Below are 22,906 nucleotides of genomic sequence, written 5' to 3' on the forward strand. Positions count from 1 at the left end.
CTTTTAATTAATAAGCAATAAGAAATATTATATGGCTGGCTCCACGAGCGGGCAAGATGAGTCAAATCATGCTGTGTGATTGGCTACCCGCGCGGCAAGATGGAGCTATCTTGCCCGCTCGGGATTACCCGTTGCCCGTCCGCTTGGCATCGAAAGTTCAAATCTGAGCAACAATGCAAGCTTTTCTTCGATTTTCTCGTTGTTCTGGGTGAAAACACTCACTAAAATGTTTGGTAAACTCTCAACATTTACCTAAAGGAAAGGAAAGAGAACAGAATCGTCCTAGTGTAGTGAAAATTTTGTTTCAGCTACAATGAACCGAGTTGAATTGGTGAGTTGCTCTGTGTGTAGTATTTTAGATAGAGTTGATTTTGTAAAACTTATTTTCTCAAGTGGAGTGCCAAATTGATTAGTTCTCTAGGTTTGCAATGACTGTATGTATGTCATAGCGTAGTGAAAGTTGCGTTAAGTGTTTAGAGCAGTTCAGAAAAGTGTTTTTTCTCAAGTTCGCCGAAGAAGCTCACGTTTTTAATTTAGCCGCGTCTTGGTTGTTGTAAACAACAAAATCTTATCAAAGCTTCGCCCAGTTTTCTGATTTACTCGCTCTATTTTTCGGCTTATGTTTCCATATATTTTCAAAATCTATAATTTCATTCAAGAATTAATGATTGGAAGCCGAAAACTGTGTAAAAATGTTTATTATTTACGCCACGGCACGATCGGCTGAAAATGGCGAGTTTGCCGGATTCTATTCAAATCTTCCCACTCTTGCGAAAATCTAAATTTTTCGTTCTCAATAATTATATACTCCCTTTAATCCATTATAAAGTTAGAGCCTTAAGATAATTTAGGATTCCTTGTTTTCCACGATCACATGCTAATCCAAAAATGCACTGAAAATAAATCTTGCGCCGGCCGGCTATGAAGAATTTCTTTCCGAGCAGAGCAGTTTCATGTCCTGTTTTGTTTTGTTGTTGTGGTTTTAACTTGAAGGTAAAGCCATATAATAAATCCTTTAATGACCAAGCTTGTTCGGTCAAGATGGCTGGATATTGGCCTCGTTCTTTTTTTGCATTTTTATGGACCTCGCCTTCGTCTCGGTCCATAAAAACGCAAAAAAAGAACTTGGCCAATATCCAGCCATCTTGACCTCACGCTTGGTCAATAACACATATATAATGTTGGTGCACAAAAGTCTGGACAACAATCCAACACACAGGATTACTGCTGATCGGCTGCCAATTCATCTTCACTGAGCTGAAACATTACATTTTGTCGACTACAAAGCTACAATATACACAAGACCAAAGGTATAACTGCAGCAGCAATTCAAACGTGAAAGCTAGTGGGCAGCAGATAAGCAGTCATTTGTATGTCCAACACAATGACCACAAAAAAGCTATTTTAAAAAGCATCTTGCAACGTCTGGCATGAGCATTAAGAAAACATTTTTTTTATCACTTCTATAAGAGTAATTTAAAACAAAAATAATTAAAATTAAAATAAAATGGTTAATACAGTGTTAATTCTTCACATTAATTTGCATTCACTGAGTCTTACCATGATCAAGTAAGTTCCATGTAGAACTTGTGTCTTCACTTGTACCAAATGCATTTTGTGCAACTACTTTGGCACCTAAAGTATCACACCTGAATAATGATTCATTACATTTTAAATGATCGATTAAGTCACTCGACTGAAACAACTGCCCAAGAACATCTTTTCCAACACGACATAACAATTCATTTTTATTCCTTAGCGTCCAACTCCATGTACAAACTGCACTGTTGCTGAATACGAAATGATAATGATGTGGTCGACCAAGAAACAGTTTGTATGTCACATTGATCTGTAGAGCTGGAATCCACTTCAAAGTTAGTTCCTGTATGGGCTTCCCAGATGCATTTACTAGTGTCAGCATTTCTGGTCTGAGCTTGGGTTTCTCTGCAAGATATGTTCAAAAAGAAAAGAAATGCAATTCAATATGAAAAGGGACTTTACAGTACAGATAGGTAGAGGCATTTTTGAGCAGTTTATGACTATACCAGAAAAATTAATTTAAAAAGCAGATCTATCTTAGCAAAGCTATTTGAATCCAAAATTGAAGCAAGCTTACTAACAATTATTATCTTTAAAAAATGTCTGTTATCCCCCCAAACTCCCACTTATGATCTTTAAGATAGTTTCTGCAACTGGGCTCTGATCACCAAGTTGAAAATAATGGACCACAAAAATTTGCATGACCATGTACAATTGTACATAATGGTGTGATTAGACTAAAGGTTTTTATTTATCTGTTTATTTATTTATTTATTTATTTATTTATTTATTTATTTATTTATTTATTTATTTATTTATTTATTTATTTATTTATTTATTTATTTATTTAGTAAGGGAATGACTGCATTAAGCTTCACACCAAAATAAAGTTCAGGCCATGAAGGCAGCCCCGGTATGAGTATACATGTACCTAGCATCTTAGGTTGCTTTGTTCAGCCAAACAAAGCAAGCCTGCTTTAAAGAATAGCACCCAAGATGAGGGCAAGGAAAGAAGGAAGGGCAAGATGGAGGGAGAAAGGAAGGAAGGGTGGGAGCTTGGAAGGAAGAGAGGAAGGAAGGACGAGAGGGAGGGAAAGAGGATGGAAGGGAGGAAGGAAGGAAGGAAGGAAGGAAGGAAGGAAGGAAGGAAGGAAGGAAGGAAGGAAGGAAGGAAGGAAGGGAGGGAGGGAGGAAGGAAGGAAGGGAGGGAGGGAGGAAGGAAGGAAGGAAGGAAGGAAGGAAGGAAGGAAGGAAGGAAGGAAGGAAGGAAGGAAGGGAGGAAGGAAGGAAGGAAGGAAGGAAGGAAGGAAGGAAGAGGGGCAGGAAAGGAAGGAGGTAAGAAGGTACACATACACACTGTAGAAAGGAAGGAATTGAGAGAAGGAAGGACTCAATCACAGATTGAGCTCTGAGGACTGCTTCATTTCAATTAAAGCAATGCAGACTACAGACTAACAGTTACTGTCAGTAGTTGTCTTCATTTGCCTACCTCCAACCACGACTGTGAGGTTTTGTGTGGGCACATAATTGAAGAGTGAAGAATTATAAAATACTCCACATCCATAGACTCCTGCATCTTCATAACGAGTGTGACTTATCCTCAGCTGAACTGTGCTGTTATCAACAACATGACTGGAATTCAGCATCCAAACGTTGTTGTGTTTCCAAAGCAACTGGCTTGGGAGGAGACCATGATTTGGAGTGGTGATGGAACAGTTTAATACCAGAGTCTCATTGACAGAAATGAACACATGTTGTGGGTTCACTTGAAGAATGGCTGAATCTGAAATAGACGGATATTATTAATACCAAAACCTTGATAAGTAGCCTGGAAAGGTTCCAACCAGAGAACACCAAACTATAATTAAAAGAAATTTTTGAAATTTGGGCAACATTATTATTGAATGTCGAGAAAGAGGTTGTTGTTGTTCATTGCGGTAGATACAATAACAACAAGGGTATTATTGTTTGTCTCATGATGTAACCACTACGTCATGAGACAAACAATAATACACTTATTGTAAGTTATTATTGAACTAGTTCCTATCTAAGGCAGCAATGAACTAAATATACATTAACTTCTGATACTGTCACTTGTGTAACTTCCTCAACACAATCAACATATTGAATATGTATAGCCAATTGGTAATGGCAGGTAATTGGCACAAATCGCAGTGACACGACTGACATGCTACAACATTGTTGGGCTCCATAGTCTTAAATTAAACTACCATTAACAATCCACCCCAAAACAACAACAAATGCATGTGCAGCATGCCGTTCGACGGAGAGTCTTTAATTAGAAGTTACTGACAACACTTTTTCCAAAACATACACCAGACAGCTAATAATACAATAATTATTAGAAAGCTACAGGTACATGTATACATGATACAGTCTACAACGATAAATTTTTGACTCCTTAAGGATGGTTCCTACTTTTGCTACTCAGATATGTTCTGTGCATCTCGAGATACTTGGGTTTCCTATGGGTGGTGCCTACTAATACAGGGATTTTTTTGTGTGTGTGGTTTAAACCTATGATGAGATTAAAGCAGAACTTAGCAAGTGCTCTGGGGTAACCATGCATTTTTCAGACTGAGATAATGAAGTTCCAATTTTGAAAAAAATGCCATACTGAACATTGCTTTGTATTTTACTGTTTTTTAGAATAATAATTAAGCAACAATGTTGCTTAATTTGTTTTAATCTCTAAAAAAATCCGTATTTAACCATAATTTTCGCTTTGAATTTGAATGGCCCTTGCTAAGATCTGCTTTCCCCACATAGTCATTAAAACCACCCAAAAATACTTCTTTATTAGTAAGCATCTTTCTTAAATCAGAGGGAGGCTGCAGAGAACTTCACGAATCTAGCTATTATTCGTTCACCCTTTTTTACTGACTGTTTGCACAAACAACTGTGAAAAAGTGAGAAATGACGTCAACATCCTCTCCAGTGAGGATATGGAAAATATGCCACTCAGATACCGGATGTAGTTTGGTATGAACTCTACAAGTGGTGTATTTTCCAGTAAAATGCTTGTGTCTAATTATACACTGTATAAAAAGGAATTCTGTTACATTAACTTGCCAGGTGAGTACTAATGGTGTGATGGCATGCCTACGAGTATCAACCAACTTCAGAAATGGAAGTAAAAACCTGGGCCGGGTTGGTCGAAAGCAGATTAACGCTAATCCACGGTAACTTAAAAGTTAACAGAGGATTATCTTAAAGGCTCATTTTAATCTACAGTAATGGTAAAGAAAAGTCTGAGGCAAAACTGAGGGACAAAAATCTTTTAGACTTTTTTAAATCCTTACGGATTAGTAAATATACTCGAATCAAAGTTCACGTTCACCCTGCATTACCTTAATTGGGCTTTGAACATTACTCGGCCCTGGAATACTACTGTTGCTGACGGTTAAGACGTTCTCTTTCCACTGGAATTTAACACAAGATGCCTATACTGGCATTTACGCGAGATGCATTTATTCCAACTGTATGCTTCGCAGATTTATAAAACTATCCTTGCTAATGGAATAGTTTGAGTCACGACGATCACGTTATGTTGTTTCCCTTGTATTATGCAACTCAGACTTTCACCGGAAATTTCTGAAATTCTATTACGATAACGTAAGCTTCTCAATGACCTCTTTTCAGTCTCGCATCGAGGTCGTCTACGTCTAAGACTGTCAAACAAAGCACGATTCCTTCGCCAGGAATTCTCCAATTTCCACCGTTTTAAAGGTCGAGTGCTTCTTAGATTCTTAGATTTACCATTTCAAAATTGTTTATTTTCCGTTTTAAAACGACACACTTGAGTCCACAACATGTTAAGGACGGCGCCTACTATTGTTACTGCGCATACGTTCTGCGCATCTCGAGATACTCGGGTTTCCTATGGGTGGTGCCTACTAATACAGGGATAATTTTGCGCGGTTTAAAACTATACGGAGAAAGCAGAACTTAGCAAGTGCTTTTGGTATCTCAAAAGAAAATTGGGGGTAACCATGCATTTTTCAGAGATAACTAAGCTTCAATTTAGGAAAAAAATCCCATACATTCCTTTATATTTTGGCGCTTTTTAAAGAAATTATGGCTTAATTATCTCTGAAAAATGCGTGGTTACCCCCAATTTTCTTTTTGGATTCCAAGAGGCCTTGCTAAGATCTGCTTTTCCCGCATAGTCATAAACCGCACAAAAATACTTCGGTATTAGTAGGCACCGTCCTTAACAATATGGCGCCACCAATTTAATCCAAGATTAATGAATAAATCAAATGATGCTTTGGCGTCACACAAGTAGGGGTGAGTGGGTCCCCTCTCTCGCGATATACGCGACAAGAATGGATTTTGATTGGCCTGCTTTTGTTGAAGACAATCAGAACAATACATCCCGAGTAGGAGAGGGGAGAGCTTAATGAATAAATTAATGTACCGATTTGTGGCTACGACGAAGGAAAAAAAAGAAATCGACCCGTTTTTAGACACGGTATGCTCCTTCAAGGCATCCCGCGTAATTAGCGACTGTCATAATATTTGTCACAGGAAATACTTTGTAGGTAGCATGTGGCATGTCACGATTAGGGCAAGGTACTGGGCGCACTGGGCGTGTATTAATTATTATGTTTAACTTATTTGTGTGAATTAGAAACAAAGTTGAATTCCTCGTTGAATTTTCTGCTTACTTTTTAAGCTAAAATCCTTAGGTTTGCTGCTGTACATAGCTCTTATCGATTAAGCCATCACATTTACGATCAAGACATCATATACAGTAAGACTTAAGTTACATGTACTTATATGACAGTCAGATTTTTAGCATAAGGTATAAAGAAAATTCTGAGTCAAAACTGATGGGCAAAAGTCTTTTGGAAAAATGCCTAAATTATCAGTTGATTAGTAATTAAACTCGACTCAAACTTCTCGTTGACCCAGGATTATCTTAATTGGGCTTTGAACAACTTCTGTGGGCCCAGAAGTTTATAAAAGTTGAGCTTATTTAAGCTTATTGAATTAAAACGCCGTTTTGGTCATATTTGATTTGAAGTTGGCCTATTTCACGAATCACAGCGAAGGTTTTACCTCAAAAGCTAAATAACTGAGGTATTAAATCCGAAAGCGAAGAACGAAAAATTCATCGTCGTAAGTAAGGAGGAAAGAGGAAACCGAATTTCCGCTTTCGATTTTGTGCGTTCCCATATTATGCCGAAGTAAGCTAATGGCAAACAGCGCAATGCACCAAACAAATAAGGCTTTATAAGGTTCACCTGTTGTCTTTGCCTCCCAACTGCTTGCACGGTCAAACGGTCCAATAAATAAGAACAAAACAGCACTTACTAAGACATTCATTTGCATAAGTTGCTTTCAGAAAGGCACATGCAATTCGTCTTTTCTTGACGCCATGTTTGTAAAACAGGGACCAATCAGAGCGAAGAAAATTCTCGGAAAAACAAACTTCCGGTTTTCTGAGAAAAATTGGCGCGGCCAGGCCATGATGGCTGCCACGGATTTTCTGCATTTCAAGTTTTGCCATCGCCAACACCATGTTTCTAAAATTATCTAGGATTTATGGCATTTTGAGTAGTTTACTTGTTATTCATCATGGTTTAGGTAAGCAGAATCCTTGGTATTTTGCGTAGATAATATTTCGCTCTGTCAGCATATCATGCTTACGTCGCAGGTCGCGAACGGGTCTTATCAAGCCGAACTTGATCGCATTTCATGGCTAGAATTTCATGTAAAAGGTCAGCAGTTTACGTGATATAACTCAAGCTTAAACAGTCAGGTACTGTTTGCGCTCGGTATCCGTCAAAAGATGGCGCTAATTGATGGTTGTGGTCTACTGCTACCGATTCCAGACTTCGACCTGCAAATCTCTTCTGCGCGCAAGTCCGAGAGTTTCTTTAGCCGCTTGCTAAAGAAATCGATAGTCCGGGACGGCTTCACGACGAAATCGAGACTGCGAGACCCATGCCATAAAATGTCAGATATGTGACCAAAATTTTGCAAGACACACCGTACAGTAAGCTTCTGTGAAAGACCTTCCACCGGACCACCGCTAATTCTTGATTGTTGTGGATTTCACTTAAGGGACAGCGACATTTGCAGTTCAAAAATGTACAATCATGCATTTGATCTTTATGCATTGTTATGTTTAATTCCAGGAGTTCCCATTCCGTCATCTCTCCCCAGGCAAATTAGGGTGTATGTTTGTGGGTGGGGAGAGCAGGGGGGGGGGGGGGGGAAGTGGTGGAGTGTTGCAGAGGGTTTGCAAAAATTCAGGGGGCAGAGTAAGTGTTCAAAACAATGCTTTGATTGATTGTTCTTTCTGTGAAAAATTGAATATTTTGGTTTTGTAATTTTTGTCATGGTAGATCAAAAGCCCAAAACTGACTGGAGACTATGCCAATCCATTCCAGGCATAAACTTATTCTGGCCTTATGTGTTGTTATCTAGTCCCAGCTGTTTGGTTAGCTTTTTTTGTCTGCACTTGTGCTGTATCTGTAATTTACACGTCTACTAATTTTGAAAGTGAAAAGGCATATGATCTCATGCACATGTACAGTAAACCCCGGGGGGGGGGGGGGTACTTCCTTATAAGAGGCTAATGGGAATGTGCCGCTGGGTGGGGTTGCATTTTCACGACTGGATTGACTATAATGGGATTGCATTTTCAATAGAGTAATACTTGAATGGGGTCGCACATTTTCAGATTTTTGGGGTAAGAACATTCTATTAAGTAGTGATTCAAAATGGTGTCGGTTAAAAAGTTCAGAAAGTTGTTGTTTATTAAATGTAACAATCACCTCACATTACATTCCGTTCTTTCTTGAAATTCATTTTAGGATGACCTATTTAAAGGATTGATAAAGTAGATGCATAAATAGAAAGTCGGTGACTTAGTTGGGATCGTGAAAATTACATTTTCCCAAAAGTGACTAAGATGGGGTCTATAACTGGCCACAAAATAGACTATAATGGCGCAGGGGCTCTGAGAGGCCAGTGGCACATACCAAGCAAAACTGAACCCAAGTACCCCTCCCCCCCCTTCCCTGGGATACATACATGTAGTGAAAAACTGTATACAGTAATTTTCTTTATCATATATTGTTTGCTTTACATTATTTTTCAGGACTCATGCAGTGCAGTCATGCAGTGCAAAATGCCAAAAAGCCCAAGGTGTTTGGTTATGGATGGCCACCTTCGTTTGTAAATGTTTCTATGGAGACAGTGCACATTCAGGGAATTGTGGAGTACAACTTGCTATATAATAGGACATGCCCTGATTCCTGTTACTGTCAAGACCCTGTTGACAAAGATCATTGTGAAGAGCATCTGAGCCCAGTCGATGGATGCTTTTTTGTGGAAAATCAGACTAGTATACTTCCCAAATCTTTGAATTGTATTGTTTGTAACAGCAGTGAAAACTGCAAGTTCATGGGAATCACAGAAGATCATGATCTGTGTCTATGCCTCAAAGTAACTACACTGGCAGGTTCATCTAATTATACCTGTATGGAACGCAATTATAAAGACATATGTGAGTATTACATATTATTGTTAGGCCTGGTTCAGACACGCTACTTTTCATGGCCTTATCGACACTTCACAGCACCAACATTTCCAAATTCAGACATTCCATATCCGGAATTCTGAGGGCCATGGTTTACAGTAATTGTCAGTCATAACAGACAAGTTTGTGAAATAATGTGTCACCCTCATTTAACAAAGTCAGTTTATTTATTTATTTACCTAAAACAATTAAGTTTGCTAAAGCATGACAAGTTGATTCAGATGGCATACAGTCTTAAATTCAATCAATACATGAAGATGAGCTTAGGATCTGTTGCTCATTAATCTGGGCGTAGCAGGGAGGTTATATCCATGTTTACTCTGCAAGCAGGAACCACCCCTGCCAGCCTCTTATGAGCAAGCATGTCCAATACACCCAATCTGAGTCGAATCGTCAGTAAGCGAAGACGATTCGACTCACCGGAAGTCAGCTCGTGAATAAATGCTTCGCAAGGCCACTATCGATCGATTCGTTTGCCCTTGCAGTCGACCCGTCTTACCGGAAGTCGATTCGCTTGCGGGCCGATGAGAGAGGGCAGAAAATGTTGACGATTCGACACGAATCGATCGATTCGTTTGCCCTTGCAGTCAACCCGTGTTACCGGAAGTCGATTCGCTTGCAGGCTATGAGAGAGGGCAGAAAATGTTGACAATTCGACTCGAATCGACCGATTCGTTTGCCCTTGCAGTCGACCCGTCTTACCAAAAGTTGATTCGCTTGCAGGCTATTAGAGAGGGCAGAAAATGTTGACGATTCGACTCGATTCGACTCGAATCGATCGATTCGTTTGCGCTTGCAGTCGACCCGTCTTATCGGAAGTCGATTCGCTTGCGGGCTACGATAAAGGAATTATACATCAACCTTCCTCATTCTTAAAGCGTTTGCGCGAGAAAGAGCATGGACACGAGAAAGGAAATATACATCAACCTTGCTCGTTCTTAAAGCGTTTGCGCGAGAAAGAGCGTGTACACGAGAAAGGAAATATATATCAACCTTGCTCGTTCTTAAAGCAGAAAGAGCGTGTACACGAGAAAGAAAATATACATCAACCTTGCTCGTTCTTAAAGCGTTTGCGCGAGAAAGAGCGTGGACATGAGAAAGAAAGTATACATAAACCTTCCTTGTTCTTAAAGCGTTTGCGCGAGAAAGAGCGTGTTCACGAGAAAGGAAATATTCAAACAAGCGATTAAACCAATATATTAAGTGATGGTTTAAATTTGATTTTTGCACATTTCATTCATCGGTGATGGACACAGCCACCGACAAATAAGCTTATTACCAATATTTATACATCTTTATATTTTACAGTTTGTAAGCATTTTCAATAAAACTTCTGTGTAACATTTTAAAATACAAATGACTGATAACTAATTTTGTTCTTAGCTGCCTCCCTATCAACCCTCTACCCGTATTTTTATTAGCTGTGAACAACGCGTTCAATATGCAGCTGTCATCTTGGATTATTTGGCGGGGTGGCCTCGGGTGCAGTAATTTCACCTCTCCTTTGCCTGATTCTCACGATTCTTGCCGTGTTTTAACTAAGTGTCTAGCCAATCGACTTCCGGTTAGACGGCTTGACTACATGGGCAAACGAATCGATCAATTTGAGTCCTTTAGCCGTATTTTAACCAAGTGTCTAGCGAATCGACTTCCGGTAAGATGGGTCGAAAGTAGCTAGGGCAAACGAATCGACTCGAATCGTCCACATTTTCTGCCCTCCCTCATAGCACTTTAGCCGTCTTTTAACTAAGTGTCTAGCGAATCGACTTCCGGTAAAACGGGTCGACTGTAGGCCAAACGAATCGATCGATTCGAGTCGAATCGAATCGTCCACATTTTCTGCCTTCCTTCATAGCACTTTAGCCGTCTTTTAACTAAGTGTCTAGCGAATCGACTTCCGGTAAGACGGGTCGACTGTAGGGCAAACAAATCGATCGATTCGAGTCGAATCGTCGACATTTTCTACCCTCCCTTAAAGCCGGCTTACCGTGTTTTAATTAAGTGTCTAGCGAAACGACTTCCGGTAAGACGGGTCGACTGTAGGGCAAACGAATCGATCGATTCGAGTCGATTCGAGTCGAATCGTCCACATTTTCTGCCCTCCCTCATAGCACTTTAGCCGTCTTTTAACTAAGTGTCTAGTGAATCGACTTCCGGTAAGACGGGTCGAAAGTAGGGCAAACGAATCGATCGATTCAAGTCGATTCGAGTCAAATCGCCCACATTTTCTGCCCTCCCTCATAGCACTTTAGCCGTCTTTTAACTAAGTGTCTAGCGAATCGACTTCCGGTAAGACGGGTTGACTGTAGGGCAAACGAATCGATCGATTCGAGTCGATTCGAGTCGAATCGTCCACATTCTCTGCCCTCCCTCATAGCACTTTAACCGTCTTTTAATTAAGTGTTTAGCAAATCGACTTCCGGTAAGACGGGTCGACTGTAGGGCAAACGAATCGATCGATTCGAGTCGATTCGAGTCAAATCGTCCACATTTTCTGCCCTCCATCATAGCACTTTAGCCGTCTTTTAACCAAGTGTCTAGCGAATCGACTTCCGGTAAGACGGGTTGACTGTAGGGCAAACGAATCGATCGATTCGAGTCGATTCGAGTCTAATTGTCCACATTTTCTGCCCTCCCTCATAGCACTTTAGCCGTCTTTTAACTAAGTGTCTAGCGAATCGACTTCCGGTTAGACGGCTCGACTGTAAGGCAAACGAATCGATCGATTCGAGTCGAATCGCCACAATCCTAGACGAATCGAGTCAGATTGGGTGTATTGGACAACCCTCCTTATGAGCAGCCACAGCATCACACAATCGCTTGAAGTACACGTAAAGGATCTGAAAAACCCTGCAAATGCAAATTAAGAGCCCAGAATGCTAGTAAATAAACAATAAATAAATAAAATAAATAAATGGGAATTGTAGTGGCTTCCACAAAGTGGCTCTTTCATCCACTGTTTCCAGGTTGAATTGGAATTTGGGAATATTGGTTTTTGTGGAGGGAGGAAAACTGGAGAACCCAGAGAAAAACCTCTCAGAGCAAGGATGATCCAGAACCAACAACAAACTCCACATACATGTGGCATCAACACCAAGACTCAAACCCGGGCCACATTGGTGGGAGACGAGTGTTCTCACCACTGTGCCATCCCTTCTCCCCTTAACAGCTTGATGGATGAATATTGAGTTGACTTGTCCAGACATATTGACATATATAGTGAACCCCTTCACAATGAAATCCCCACTAAGCAACCTTGCTGAAATACGTTCATTTTAAAGTTATTCTAGATTAGTTTAATAAGAAGCTCAGGGATAAAATAGTTGTTGCATTCATGACAAGTTCAATTGTTTTAAATCTTTTTTCTTTCATACATTGTAGTTGTGTATCCTCCACCAAGGTCAATAGAACTACTGGCAACAAAAAAAAGGGAATTAACTGTCTGGTGGGAACAGCCGAATGAAACAGCATGTAATTTACCTGACTTTGTATGGTGTGACAAGCCATGTCGGTTGCGGCGCATGTTGCAAGACCATGACCATTTACAAAACTGCACAGAGGTAATTTATTCACATATTGAATTTATGGATTGAAAGTTGTTTTTATTATTAATAATTTTATAATTATTATTATTATCATCATCATTATTATTATTATTATTATTATTATTATTATTATTATTTAATTAAAATACATGTAAGGACAGAGAGAGAGATAACAGCTCAGCAGGACAGTCAAGTAAAGAGGTTAAAAATCAAAGCCATTCAGTAAGTTTTACTTTCTGTCACTAACCTATACATGACTGTATCTCCTCTCCTTTGCCACTTGTTGGTGATGATGTCATTCGCCCCTGCAAAATCTGCCTCAGCAGGGGATGCCAGATATGCGTCCCAAGATCCATTCATTTGTTGATTGTCCCATACAATCTTGACTCAAATCTGTATTTGAAGTGTGTTCTTTCTATGTGAATGCATGTAAGCAGATAATGCCATTTGAAGCTTGCAAATGTGGTTTCCCAAAAACTCTGGGAGTGTATTGGATAAGATAGGAGCCCCAGGTATACTTTTGCAGCTTTAATTTTATGATGCTGATATTTTTGTCTGGTTTATTTTTCTTTTAGGAGGTAAGATATTTGGTCGAAGGAAACAATAGTTTCACTTTCCACAGTCTGACACCATGGACTAACTACTCTGTGACCATCTGCTGCGGCCTTTATACTTCTGATATAGCATGCACCTGTGATTGTCCAAGTTCATCACGGTCCATTCCAGGAGGGCCAGTGTTCCAGCGTACATTACCAGAGGGTAAATAATTTTCATGTTATTGATTACATTACTTGCCAAAAATTTCGGACGATTTTAATTTCGGACAAAACTAGTGTCCGAAAATAAAACTGTCCGAAATTTTTAAGCGTCCAAAATTTTAAACGGCCGAAATTTTTGCAGTATAATATAAAACTTTAAAAGTACTTTCTGGGCGACGGCATCACATATTCAAAGCCAATATACATGATATGGCTAGAATTTGGATTAGCCGGCTTTGCTCAGTCGTTCTTGTTATCACTGGAAAGGAAAATATTTGAGACACTGCTTGAGGCATAAGCTTGATTGATTTTGTGTTAATTTCTCGTTGGTGTATCCGGCTGTAAAACCTTGAAGGTACAGTAAAACTATCATTTTCACAGATTTTATTTCAGTCTAATTCATGTTTTTGAGTCGTAAATTTACTTTAGGCATGTTTCAGCGCGGGGTCCGAAATTTTTGTCCGAAAATTGTCTGAAATGAGGGAAAAAGTGTCCGAAAATTATAAATGTCCGAAATTTTTTGCAAGTAACATACATGTAGATGAGCCCAGGCCAGTTATGCTGTCTGTGCCCATTTAATTTCTGCTAGATAATTTTTTCCTTATGCAGGGATGTCACTAAGAGCTTATTACCAGCACATTTCACTGTCTTACATGTGTATGTATTTAAAAAAAGAGATCTTAGCATTGGCTCAAATTTCAACAGAGCAGTCAAATACTTGAGGCTTAAATTTTAAAGGAGGGAGAACAGTCCAAAACAGCTGGGTGGGTTTATTGATTCAGCCTGCTGAGGTTTTTCTTCGTTACATCCCGCCTACAGTGTACATCAAAATTCAAGGTCTTTCAGGGTTATGGTGTACTTATTCTCTGGGAAAGGGGATAAGGTACATGCTAGCTTGATAATGGGTTGAGGTTGCTTTTTTGGGGAGAGGGTTCAAGGTAGACTGTGAGGAGTAATTACATTTTTCTTAGGTCCTTCATGTACTGTATGCTTTTCGAGCAAAAGTGAATTAAATTTGCTTTGATCTTCTAGCTGTGCTTACCCCTCATGCTTCGATTGGGAGAAGAAAGAGACTACTCCCTATCTAGTTTCAAGGTCACTGTAGTCTTGGGGTCATGAATCATCATCATCATCATCATCATCATCATGATTCATTATCTTCCATGTTCTTCTTGTGGAAAGTCAGGCTACGTGCTTTCTCCTTCCAGGCTCTTCTATGGTTTGCTACTGATGTTTCTAGTCTGCTCACGTCCATTGTCCTTAGGCTCCCTTTCCACTCTTCTTCTCCAATTTGTCTCCCACAGTCGACATTGCTTTCTCTTTCGTTCTGATACCCAGGTGAGCACAATGCGTGAGTGTGAGTGGTAGTCCATTCTAAGACCTGACCATGCTCATGTCCATGTTCTCCTTACCATTTGGTCATCTTTTGCCTCCATCCCTGAACATTTTCCTCCTTACAGTATCTCCTCTTTTATAACCCATACTGGCCAGTAGGTCTATTAATATATGTCTACAGTTCTTGTGTTTATACAAGAAGACATCCTGCTTCTGGTGACATAAGCAGTATCATTTGACATGGAGGGTTGAGCTATAGTAACTGTTGTTGAAATTTTTAATATAATTTCATTGAACCACTGGACATCAGTGATACTTATATTTGCATATTATTGCTTCCAATATGTGTCAATTTGTTTAAAAAAATTCCACATCTTTCTGAAGATTTCCTTGATAAAATTATTAATTTTACAATTATTTATATTGAACTGAATGAACATTCTGTTTAAGACATGAAATCAGTGTTCATCATTATACACCCCCGCCCCACCCCAGTTCCAAATTAAGCTAGATTTCCCACCAGCTACTGTCTCTTATGGTTGTTGCATTTGTTATCTTCTTGCACAACACCGAATGATGAAATAAATGTTAAATAGGACGTCAAGAGTGAAAAATATTACATTTCTGAAAAATTGTGAACAATGTATTCACCATTAGATTGTAGTAGTGCAGATTTTTGGTTTCAATGGTTTCAAAGTGTAGAATTTTTAGCACCCTTTCCTTGTTTAGCCCCCCCCCCCCCCACTTTTGTGAGGCCTTATTAACATCAAACTGAGGGTAGGAGGTTGGGCTGCATTTCAAGATGTCAATCACATAAGCCATTTCAGCGAGACTAGACTGAAGTGAGCACCAGATGAGCTTACACGTACCTTAATTAGCTTGTAAAATGCTTCTTTTTCTTTTGATTCACATCTTAGAACCAACTAAAGCACCACTACTGCAACCCTGTAGAGCTTCCTGCATTGGTAATTATCTTAGTGCCACTCTGAGATGGCAGGTAGGCTTACTGTTTGCACAGTACTGCTATAGGAATAATCCATGGAAACTGCAGATCTCATTGTTGGTACTCCTCTCTGGAAGCATCCAGAAAAGAAAATCAAAGCTATACATTTAATATTTCACTGACATGTTTTGCCCACAATTCAGAAAAGTTTTCAACAGGTTGATTCTTTGTATGGACAGATCTAGATTAGGAAGCACCTTCCGTAAGCCCAATCTGGTTTTAAGGAGTGATAAAAATCTGCGAGTCAGCGAGCCATGCGAGCCAAGGTGTGAGCCATGCGAGCCGTGCGAGCCATGCGAGTCACGCGAGCCACAGTATAAATGTTATTTGTTGTATTTGCATTCACATAAGAACAAGAACATGAGCATTGGAACAAGATGAATAACATCGCAATATTTAATTCTTACAGTGGGACAACGCAAACCATCATATTTCTGTTTTTTGTTAATTGACACGCCAGGACTGCTTGTCAGTGTCATTCCAATCTTGTAAGGTATGATAAATGAGTACTCAAAGATGAGCGAAGTCAATATTGTCGCCTTCAATTTGAAAAGAAGCAGCGTAACAGAAGCATTTGCCATCAGCTGGTGGGTCGAATGCTATCTCGAAACCAGCCTCTGCCACTCTAGTGGTGAGTTTTGAAGAAAGACTTGTCTAAGGGAAAGGACAACCACATGCAGCAGTCGGCCAACCGACAGAGTTCTGATAACTCTGATTTTCGACTAAAGACTAAACCTGTTAAAATGGCGCGATTTACTCACCATTCTTGACTCCAAAAAACAGAGATCGAAGTGCTGTTCTTTTCTTTTCTTTTTTTTTTCTTGAATGAAGTTCCAAGTGGATATCAATGAATGACATGTGTCAATAGATACCTATTCGAGTAGCGGTGCAGCCGTATGTTTTTCTCGGATTTTTTTTTCTGAAGTCTTGGACCTAGTAAATTTTTGCGTATTGTTTTTATTTTTTGCGCATCTTGGGCGATTTTGAATAGGCAAAATTCTCTCCCAAATTATAACAAAAACGAAAAAAAAAAAAAAAAAAAAAAAACAACAAGAAAAAAATTCATCCAAAATTTTCTCACGCGAATGTAAATAAAACAAATAAAAATTCTTAACATCTGCATTGTGGCTCGCATGACTCGCACGACCCGCGTGACTCGCATGGCTCGCTGGCTCGCAGATTTCACAGACCCGGTTTTAAGTATTAATTTTCAACACAGTGGGCTGAGTTTTAGAAAGTCTGATTAGCACCAATCCTAGGTGATCTGTGACCAAAAACTGTAAATTGTCATGGTAGTTTATCTGGATAATATAGATTTATAAGCGCTAATTGTGCTTCAAACAAACTGGCCCGGGGTAATAAAAAAGAGCTAAGATTTTAGTCCAATGAGAGCCAAAAGTCAGATGCACTATAAACGAGTCAAGGGCACCGTGCTTCTGGATAGTTAATGGTCGCTTAACACTGTATTTTGACTTCATTCCTGCAGGTCAGAGATGGAATGATGTGGAATGGCATTCCAACCAAATCTGTAATCACAATCTGGGATTCATTGGTGGTCAATAACCAAAAAAACATCACAGTGTCTGTTCCTCTGCTGGCAGACTACAATGGCTCATTGCTAACATACACAATCCACAACCTGAGCTTGGATGGAAGTTTCCGCTTCAAGGTGCAATTTTGTTCAAATGGAGGATGTGGTCCAGCTGAAGATGGAACTCTAAGCTGTGATTATTGTGTAGAAACAGCCATAAAGGGTAATCATGATTACTGTTTGTAGTATTGATGTATCTTCATGCAGTGTTGCACGTGAATGGATGATAAAATAATGACAAAAAAAAACTGGTGGGATTCAAAACAACACATCGCGTAAATAATTAGGACGAAACTAGTACTGTTTCTGCCAAAATTGATTTTGTTGGCCACACGGAAGCAGTGCACCATATAATTATATACATCAAATAATGTTGAGTTTCAACACCCTAGGTGTCAGGTTTTTTATTTTATTTTATTTTTTCAATAATATTGAACATTGCATCAGATTATTGTGTGTAATCCATATTTTGTTCTAAAGTTCTGCTTAGTTTGGATGTTCCCCTCTTTCATGTTAAGTTTTTTTTTTTTTTCTGAAATGGTATTCGCTGATATCTAATAATGCAGTCCTCGCTGATATTAATCATTCTTGCAGGTACTCCATCTCCAAAACTCCCTGATCCTAAGACATCTCTGAACATTTATGTTATTGTTGTTGCCTCTGTCACTGTGGTGATATTTATTTGTTTTGGGGCTTGGGCCCGCTACCAGAGGACAAAGAGGTTTGTATTCTGTGGTTTTCTATTTTCATAAAAACATTAAGCTGTGGCTGCAGGTTTGATTTATGGCTTGCTTATAGATGATTGCTATTTTTCAAAAACTGTCGCATTGCCAGCTACACTAGTTAAAAATATTTGGCAACAAATCGTTTTTGTGTCTCGCTACCAGAGACAGGGCAATAAAAACAAAAATAGCATAGGGCTTGGCATTTTATCCGCAGTTTATGTCATTCTTATGGACGATACCAAGGAAACCAAGTGTAATCTTCCATGTCAATATTTTAATTTTTAAATATTTAAAATATTGACGTGGGTGCCCCATTGGCTGGCTAGGAGAAAAGAAAGAGGGTTTCTCTCCAACTGTTTAAAGGGGCAGTGTCACTATGAATAGCCAAAAAACATATTTGTTTCAATGGAAGATTTCGTTAACATAATGGTTGAGGTTTGTAAACAATAACGCTACTAGTGCACAGAAACTACTATTAATAATGTTTGGCTGCAGATGGCTAGCATGGAAGTGGATTTCAACTTTAAAAAATTGGCCAGTTTTTTCAAGTTCTTCCCGTGTATTTTAGAGAAGTCCCTAAAAGTTGATTTATGGTTTGTTCTTCCTACAAGAAAAACCTTAAATAATTTCTTCCCGATGTAGTAAGACCAATCTCATGTTACAAAACAGTTTCGTTGTCAAATATTCAAGCAGTTTTGACCAAAATACAGCAAAATCATCATGACAGGAGATGTTTTGAAATCTTTTGCCATGTAAATATCTGTTGTTACAAATGTTTTGCGATGTAATATCGAATAATTAATTAAATTAACTAATTAAAGTGATTGATTAATTAATTAATTAATTAATTAATTAATTAAAGGACTGTAAATAGACAGTGCCCCTTTAATGAGTTTTGGGTTGAAGATTCTGTTGCTTTTCACAAGCTGATACACAGTTTCACCACTTAGTGGATCACTTTGTCCTGTACACTGTAGGTTGTCAAAAAAAGATACCCTTTAATTGTAGGAAGACGGCTACACAGGAGTTACCTCTGCCAGCAATCGTCTGCAATTTTATCACAAAATTTCAACTCTTGCGACTTTTATTTTGTGATTTTTTCACCAGTCACGTCGCAAGTTCAAGGGTGGCTACACGTGTAATTTTCATGGCTTGCTGGTAGTCGGGGGTGGGGGGGGGGGGGGGGGTGAGGGCTGGGGGCACGAGGGGAGAAAAAAAAAGAGGAAGGATTGGGGAGAACCTCGCCAGTCCCCCTTCACTTATTATCGCTCCCCTCACCCCCATCCCCGAGTACACTTGCCATGCAGGCTTTGTGCTGACGATACAGCAAGTTTTGAAATAATTGCACCTGTGCAAGCAAAAAGTTGCATGTGTAGCCGCGGCTTTACAGTAAAGCTGTTGTCTACTCCATTCTTGTTGGTTTTGTGTCAGGGTCTAATTCTCAGCAAAAGGACCTTTCCTGTCCACTCTTACAGTACTAGGTTTTCATGACTTAATCAATATTTTGTATTCTCTTCAACAGGAAAAGAATCTTCCTTGCCCCTCTTGGAGAGGTGATAGGAGATGTGGTATGACTTTTCTTGTTGATGTCTGTTTGAAATCGTGTTTGCTTTATATTTGCCGTTGTAGTGGCTTATTAACAGACACGTGATGTAAAGGAGTGCTTCCATTGGTTGCTTGAGCGGCCTGTATTTGGCCACGTGCATCATGGGTTGCTCAGAAATTGATTTCACTCAAGTGTTTGAAAAAAACATAAGTTCCAGCTGAAAGAAGATTGTTTTGTTTAAAATAAAGTCAAACCTTTTTACTTGGTGTCTTGTAAACAGTTTTGGTAAACTATTGAAAACGGGGGTGCAGGCAGAGACGACCATCTCCTGTTTTGTGGTTGGTGGGCACTGTGTTCGAGTATAGTAGTTTTGACCATTTCCCCTATGCACCTCCCACCATAAAGTAGCCTCCCTCGCAGACGCTCTATTGGCTCATCACGCAATCTTTCCTCCCCAACGAATGAGGAAAGATTGCGTGACGAGCCAAAAGAGCGTTTGTGAGGGAGTCTAGCCGTAAAGTGTTGTTTAATTTAAAATCTTTATCGTTGCTTTCCTCATCAGGAACCGGAAAACTACGACGAGCTTGACTTCTTTTCAGATTCAACGGCAGACAGTGGCCCTTACAGTCAACTTATCTCAGACAGGCAGGCTCTTCTATCAGCCAACCAAATGCCAGAGTTTGTTTAAGAGTGTGGGTTTATCTAGGGTCCATTGTCTGGGCCTTGAAGCTAAGAATTATCAGTGTCAGTCGTGAATGTGGTTTAACGTACTTGTACCGGTATTATTTGTTAAAATGTCTGTAGAGAGCAATGTTTAGATTATTTTTCAATTTGTGGTGCATACATGTAGTGCAACTCCGTTATTGGAGTTTAGCGGTTACACTAGACGTGCCTCTCATTTACACAAAAGTTCAGTCTTATCCAGTGTGCTTAAGCGATCAATTTCACGTTTTTGGAATCGGCAGATTCAGTTTCCAAAATGTTCTCTCTGCCTTGGAGCCGCATATGAGTAACACGTCTACAGTTGTACTGTATTTTTATGAACATTTTTAGGACATTTTTCCTTTTTTTTAATACATATTTAATGTAGGAGAGATTTTTCTATAGGGGTAGATGATCTGGGCGAGGAAAAGTCAAAACAGGCGGGGAAATTTCGGCTTTTTCGCTTGAACTGTCTTCGTCGAAAAGTTTTTTTAGTCCTGTTCCCTCGACCCTACTATCTGCCACCGGACCTCCGAGGATGGTTGAGGAGTTATAGAAAGAGCACCACAAGTTGGAAGAACGATAAAAACAATCACTCCTGATTATGGAAACGTGTGTTCAACAGAAAATGCTTTCAGTTGTCTTGCAACTTGCAAAAGCTCTATTTTCACTGAAGCCTGATAACCTGCAGCTGCATTGTTTTCTAGGGCTGGAAGCATTGTTCTGTTGTTCGTTCTTTTGTACTCTCGACCCACCATGTAAGACGTTGTAAATGGTGCAGGCCGCCTCAATGCTTTGGCTACTTTTGTAAGTTCTTCCAACCTTCCTATTCACACGCATAGCTGGGCTAGTTCTGATCAATGTTATTTATTTTCACTGCGGATAGTTTTAGTATCATTCATTATTTATTCACTTTCATCGCGTGTTACATTTGTATAGTTAACGTATTCCCTTTAGAAAACAAACGGAGTTTATTTATCACTACTCTGTATTTCAAACAGTTTTGATAGCAGGCATTTCACTTTTTTGCTGTTTCGACATCCTTGAATCAGTGTTCCGATACTTTCATCCATCATCGTGTTTGATAAACCAGTTAGAAGATCAAACGCTCGTGGTAGGAAAAAGTTGTTTGAAACTGTGTGAATGCTTTGTATTTATGAGCCTGGAGGTATTTTGTTGATAGATGTGTTAGGCACCTGTCATGGCTCTCATGGTTATTTATTAGATGCTCGCTCGCTCGCTCGCTCGAGCTCTGACGATCGCGCTTTGCGCTCTCTAAGCTCGACTTTTAAGCAAGTCTAGGTTATTTATCTGTCCTGGAAAACGTTTAACCTTTGTATAAGTATAGAGGGTTTTTTTAAAACTTAGGAAATTACACCCCCAGGATTTCTTGGTGGTATTTACAAGTTCCCTGTCAGGCGAGAGTTCTTCTTTGTAGTATCTAAATTTATGAGGTTGTACATGTTGTGGTTCAAATTTATCTTTGGTTTAAATTTTATCTTTCTATTTTTGGTGGGTATGGTAATGTATGATAGTGGGTTTGAAACAATTGAAAATAAAATTTAAACCAAGGATAAAATTGAACCACAACATATACATATTAAGCACCTCGCACGAGCTAAGTACGTGAGATATTGTGAAGAGATTGGCAAGCAGCCCGGAAAATATACCACTCCTAGTGATGGAGCTTCCTAATAAAAGATTCTTATTATTGTGCCCGGCAATTTAGGAAAAGGACGTCGCTCCTTTTACTGCGATCAAACGTAACAAAAAATTAGGAAAGTGGGTTAAAGATAAGGTTTTTACTTTTAGAGCTCAAAGATGATAAGTTTTTTTGGGAATCTGAGTTTACAAAATCGTTTTACGCTTAACTAACAAAATTTCAATTTTTTTTATATTAAGGTACAAACCAATCTGAAGCTTTTGTAGCACATCGCAAAACGATTCAGTAAACTCACAGACTCACAAAAATTTTATCAGCTTTGAGCTCTTGAAATAAACGGACTTTTAGGTTCTCATTTTTTTTTTTCAAGTTTGACTGCAGTCAGTCGTACCATTGTCCCTCTGGCGGTCTTTCCCGTGTCAGTTCCAGGCTCATTTGGCTCGCCGATTTTATAGTGAAAGGAGCCTGTTCGCAGGATTTAGTTTCATATCATTGTTAGGAAATACTATTTTCTCATTATTTAACGGTAAGATGTTATTTTCCAAAAAAAAAAAAAAAAAACAGGTGAAAATCGAATTGGTATTAGATGTTGAACAGAACATTAAATTTTGTGCCTAATTGAAATTAAATGCAATGTTAGTAAATTTTTAGAATAGTTACTGGGTAAAATAATTTTTTTTAGTACCGTTATATGATTTTTAATAAATATTACGGTGATAAGTAGTAATAATGACCCATAATCAAGCTTTTGAGAAGCAGTGAATTGCTTTCATCTTTAGGAGTATTTTATTTTGAAGCTGTAATCTATAAGAACAGGATAAACAATAAAATATATAACCAAGGTTTGTGTTTTGTCTGGAGTGTGGGCAGAGCCGGTACAAATTTGCTTGCTTCGCAGACGAACTTATCCTCGTAGACTCAGG

General features: G+C 39.1%; 2 protein-coding genes across 2 annotated transcripts in view; one reads left to right on the forward strand and one right to left on the reverse strand.

Moving 5' to 3' along the window:
* Positions 1-6,951, reverse strand: part of LOC146467859 (protogenin-like) — a 23,396-nt gene extending 16,445 nt beyond the window's left edge. Inside the window, exons 1-3 of the mRNA XM_085125420.1 lie at positions 6,810-6,951; positions 3,029-3,322; positions 1,561-1,944 (exon numbers count right to left, since the gene is read on the reverse strand). Of these exons, the coding sequence (XP_084981546.1) occupies positions 1,561-1,944; positions 3,029-3,322; positions 6,810-6,897 (766 nt within the window). The 5' untranslated portion in view covers positions 6,898-6,951. The remainder of the gene's footprint in view (positions 1-1,560; positions 1,945-3,028; positions 3,323-6,809) is intronic.
* On the forward strand, positions 6,944-22,825 carry LOC146467860 (uncharacterized). Its single transcript, XM_085125421.1, has 9 exons — positions 6,944-7,152; positions 8,675-9,082; positions 12,497-12,675; positions 13,236-13,419; positions 15,671-15,750; positions 17,243-17,510; positions 17,942-18,068; positions 19,595-19,640; positions 20,181-22,825. The coding sequence occupies exons 1-9, from the start codon at positions 7,086-7,088 to the stop codon at positions 20,304-20,306; spliced, it is 1,485 nt and encodes a 494-aa protein (XP_084981547.1). The 5' UTR covers positions 6,944-7,085; the 3' UTR covers positions 20,307-22,825.
* The last annotated feature ends 81 nt before the right edge of the window (positions 22,826-22,906 follow it).

This window comes from Pavona decussata, unplaced genomic scaffold (genome assembly GCF_977016875.1).
Source record: "Pavona decussata unplaced genomic scaffold, jaPavDecu1.1 SCAFFOLD_134, whole genome shotgun sequence".
NCBI classification, from domain to species: Eukaryota; Metazoa; Cnidaria; class Anthozoa; order Scleractinia; family Agariciidae; genus Pavona; species Pavona decussata.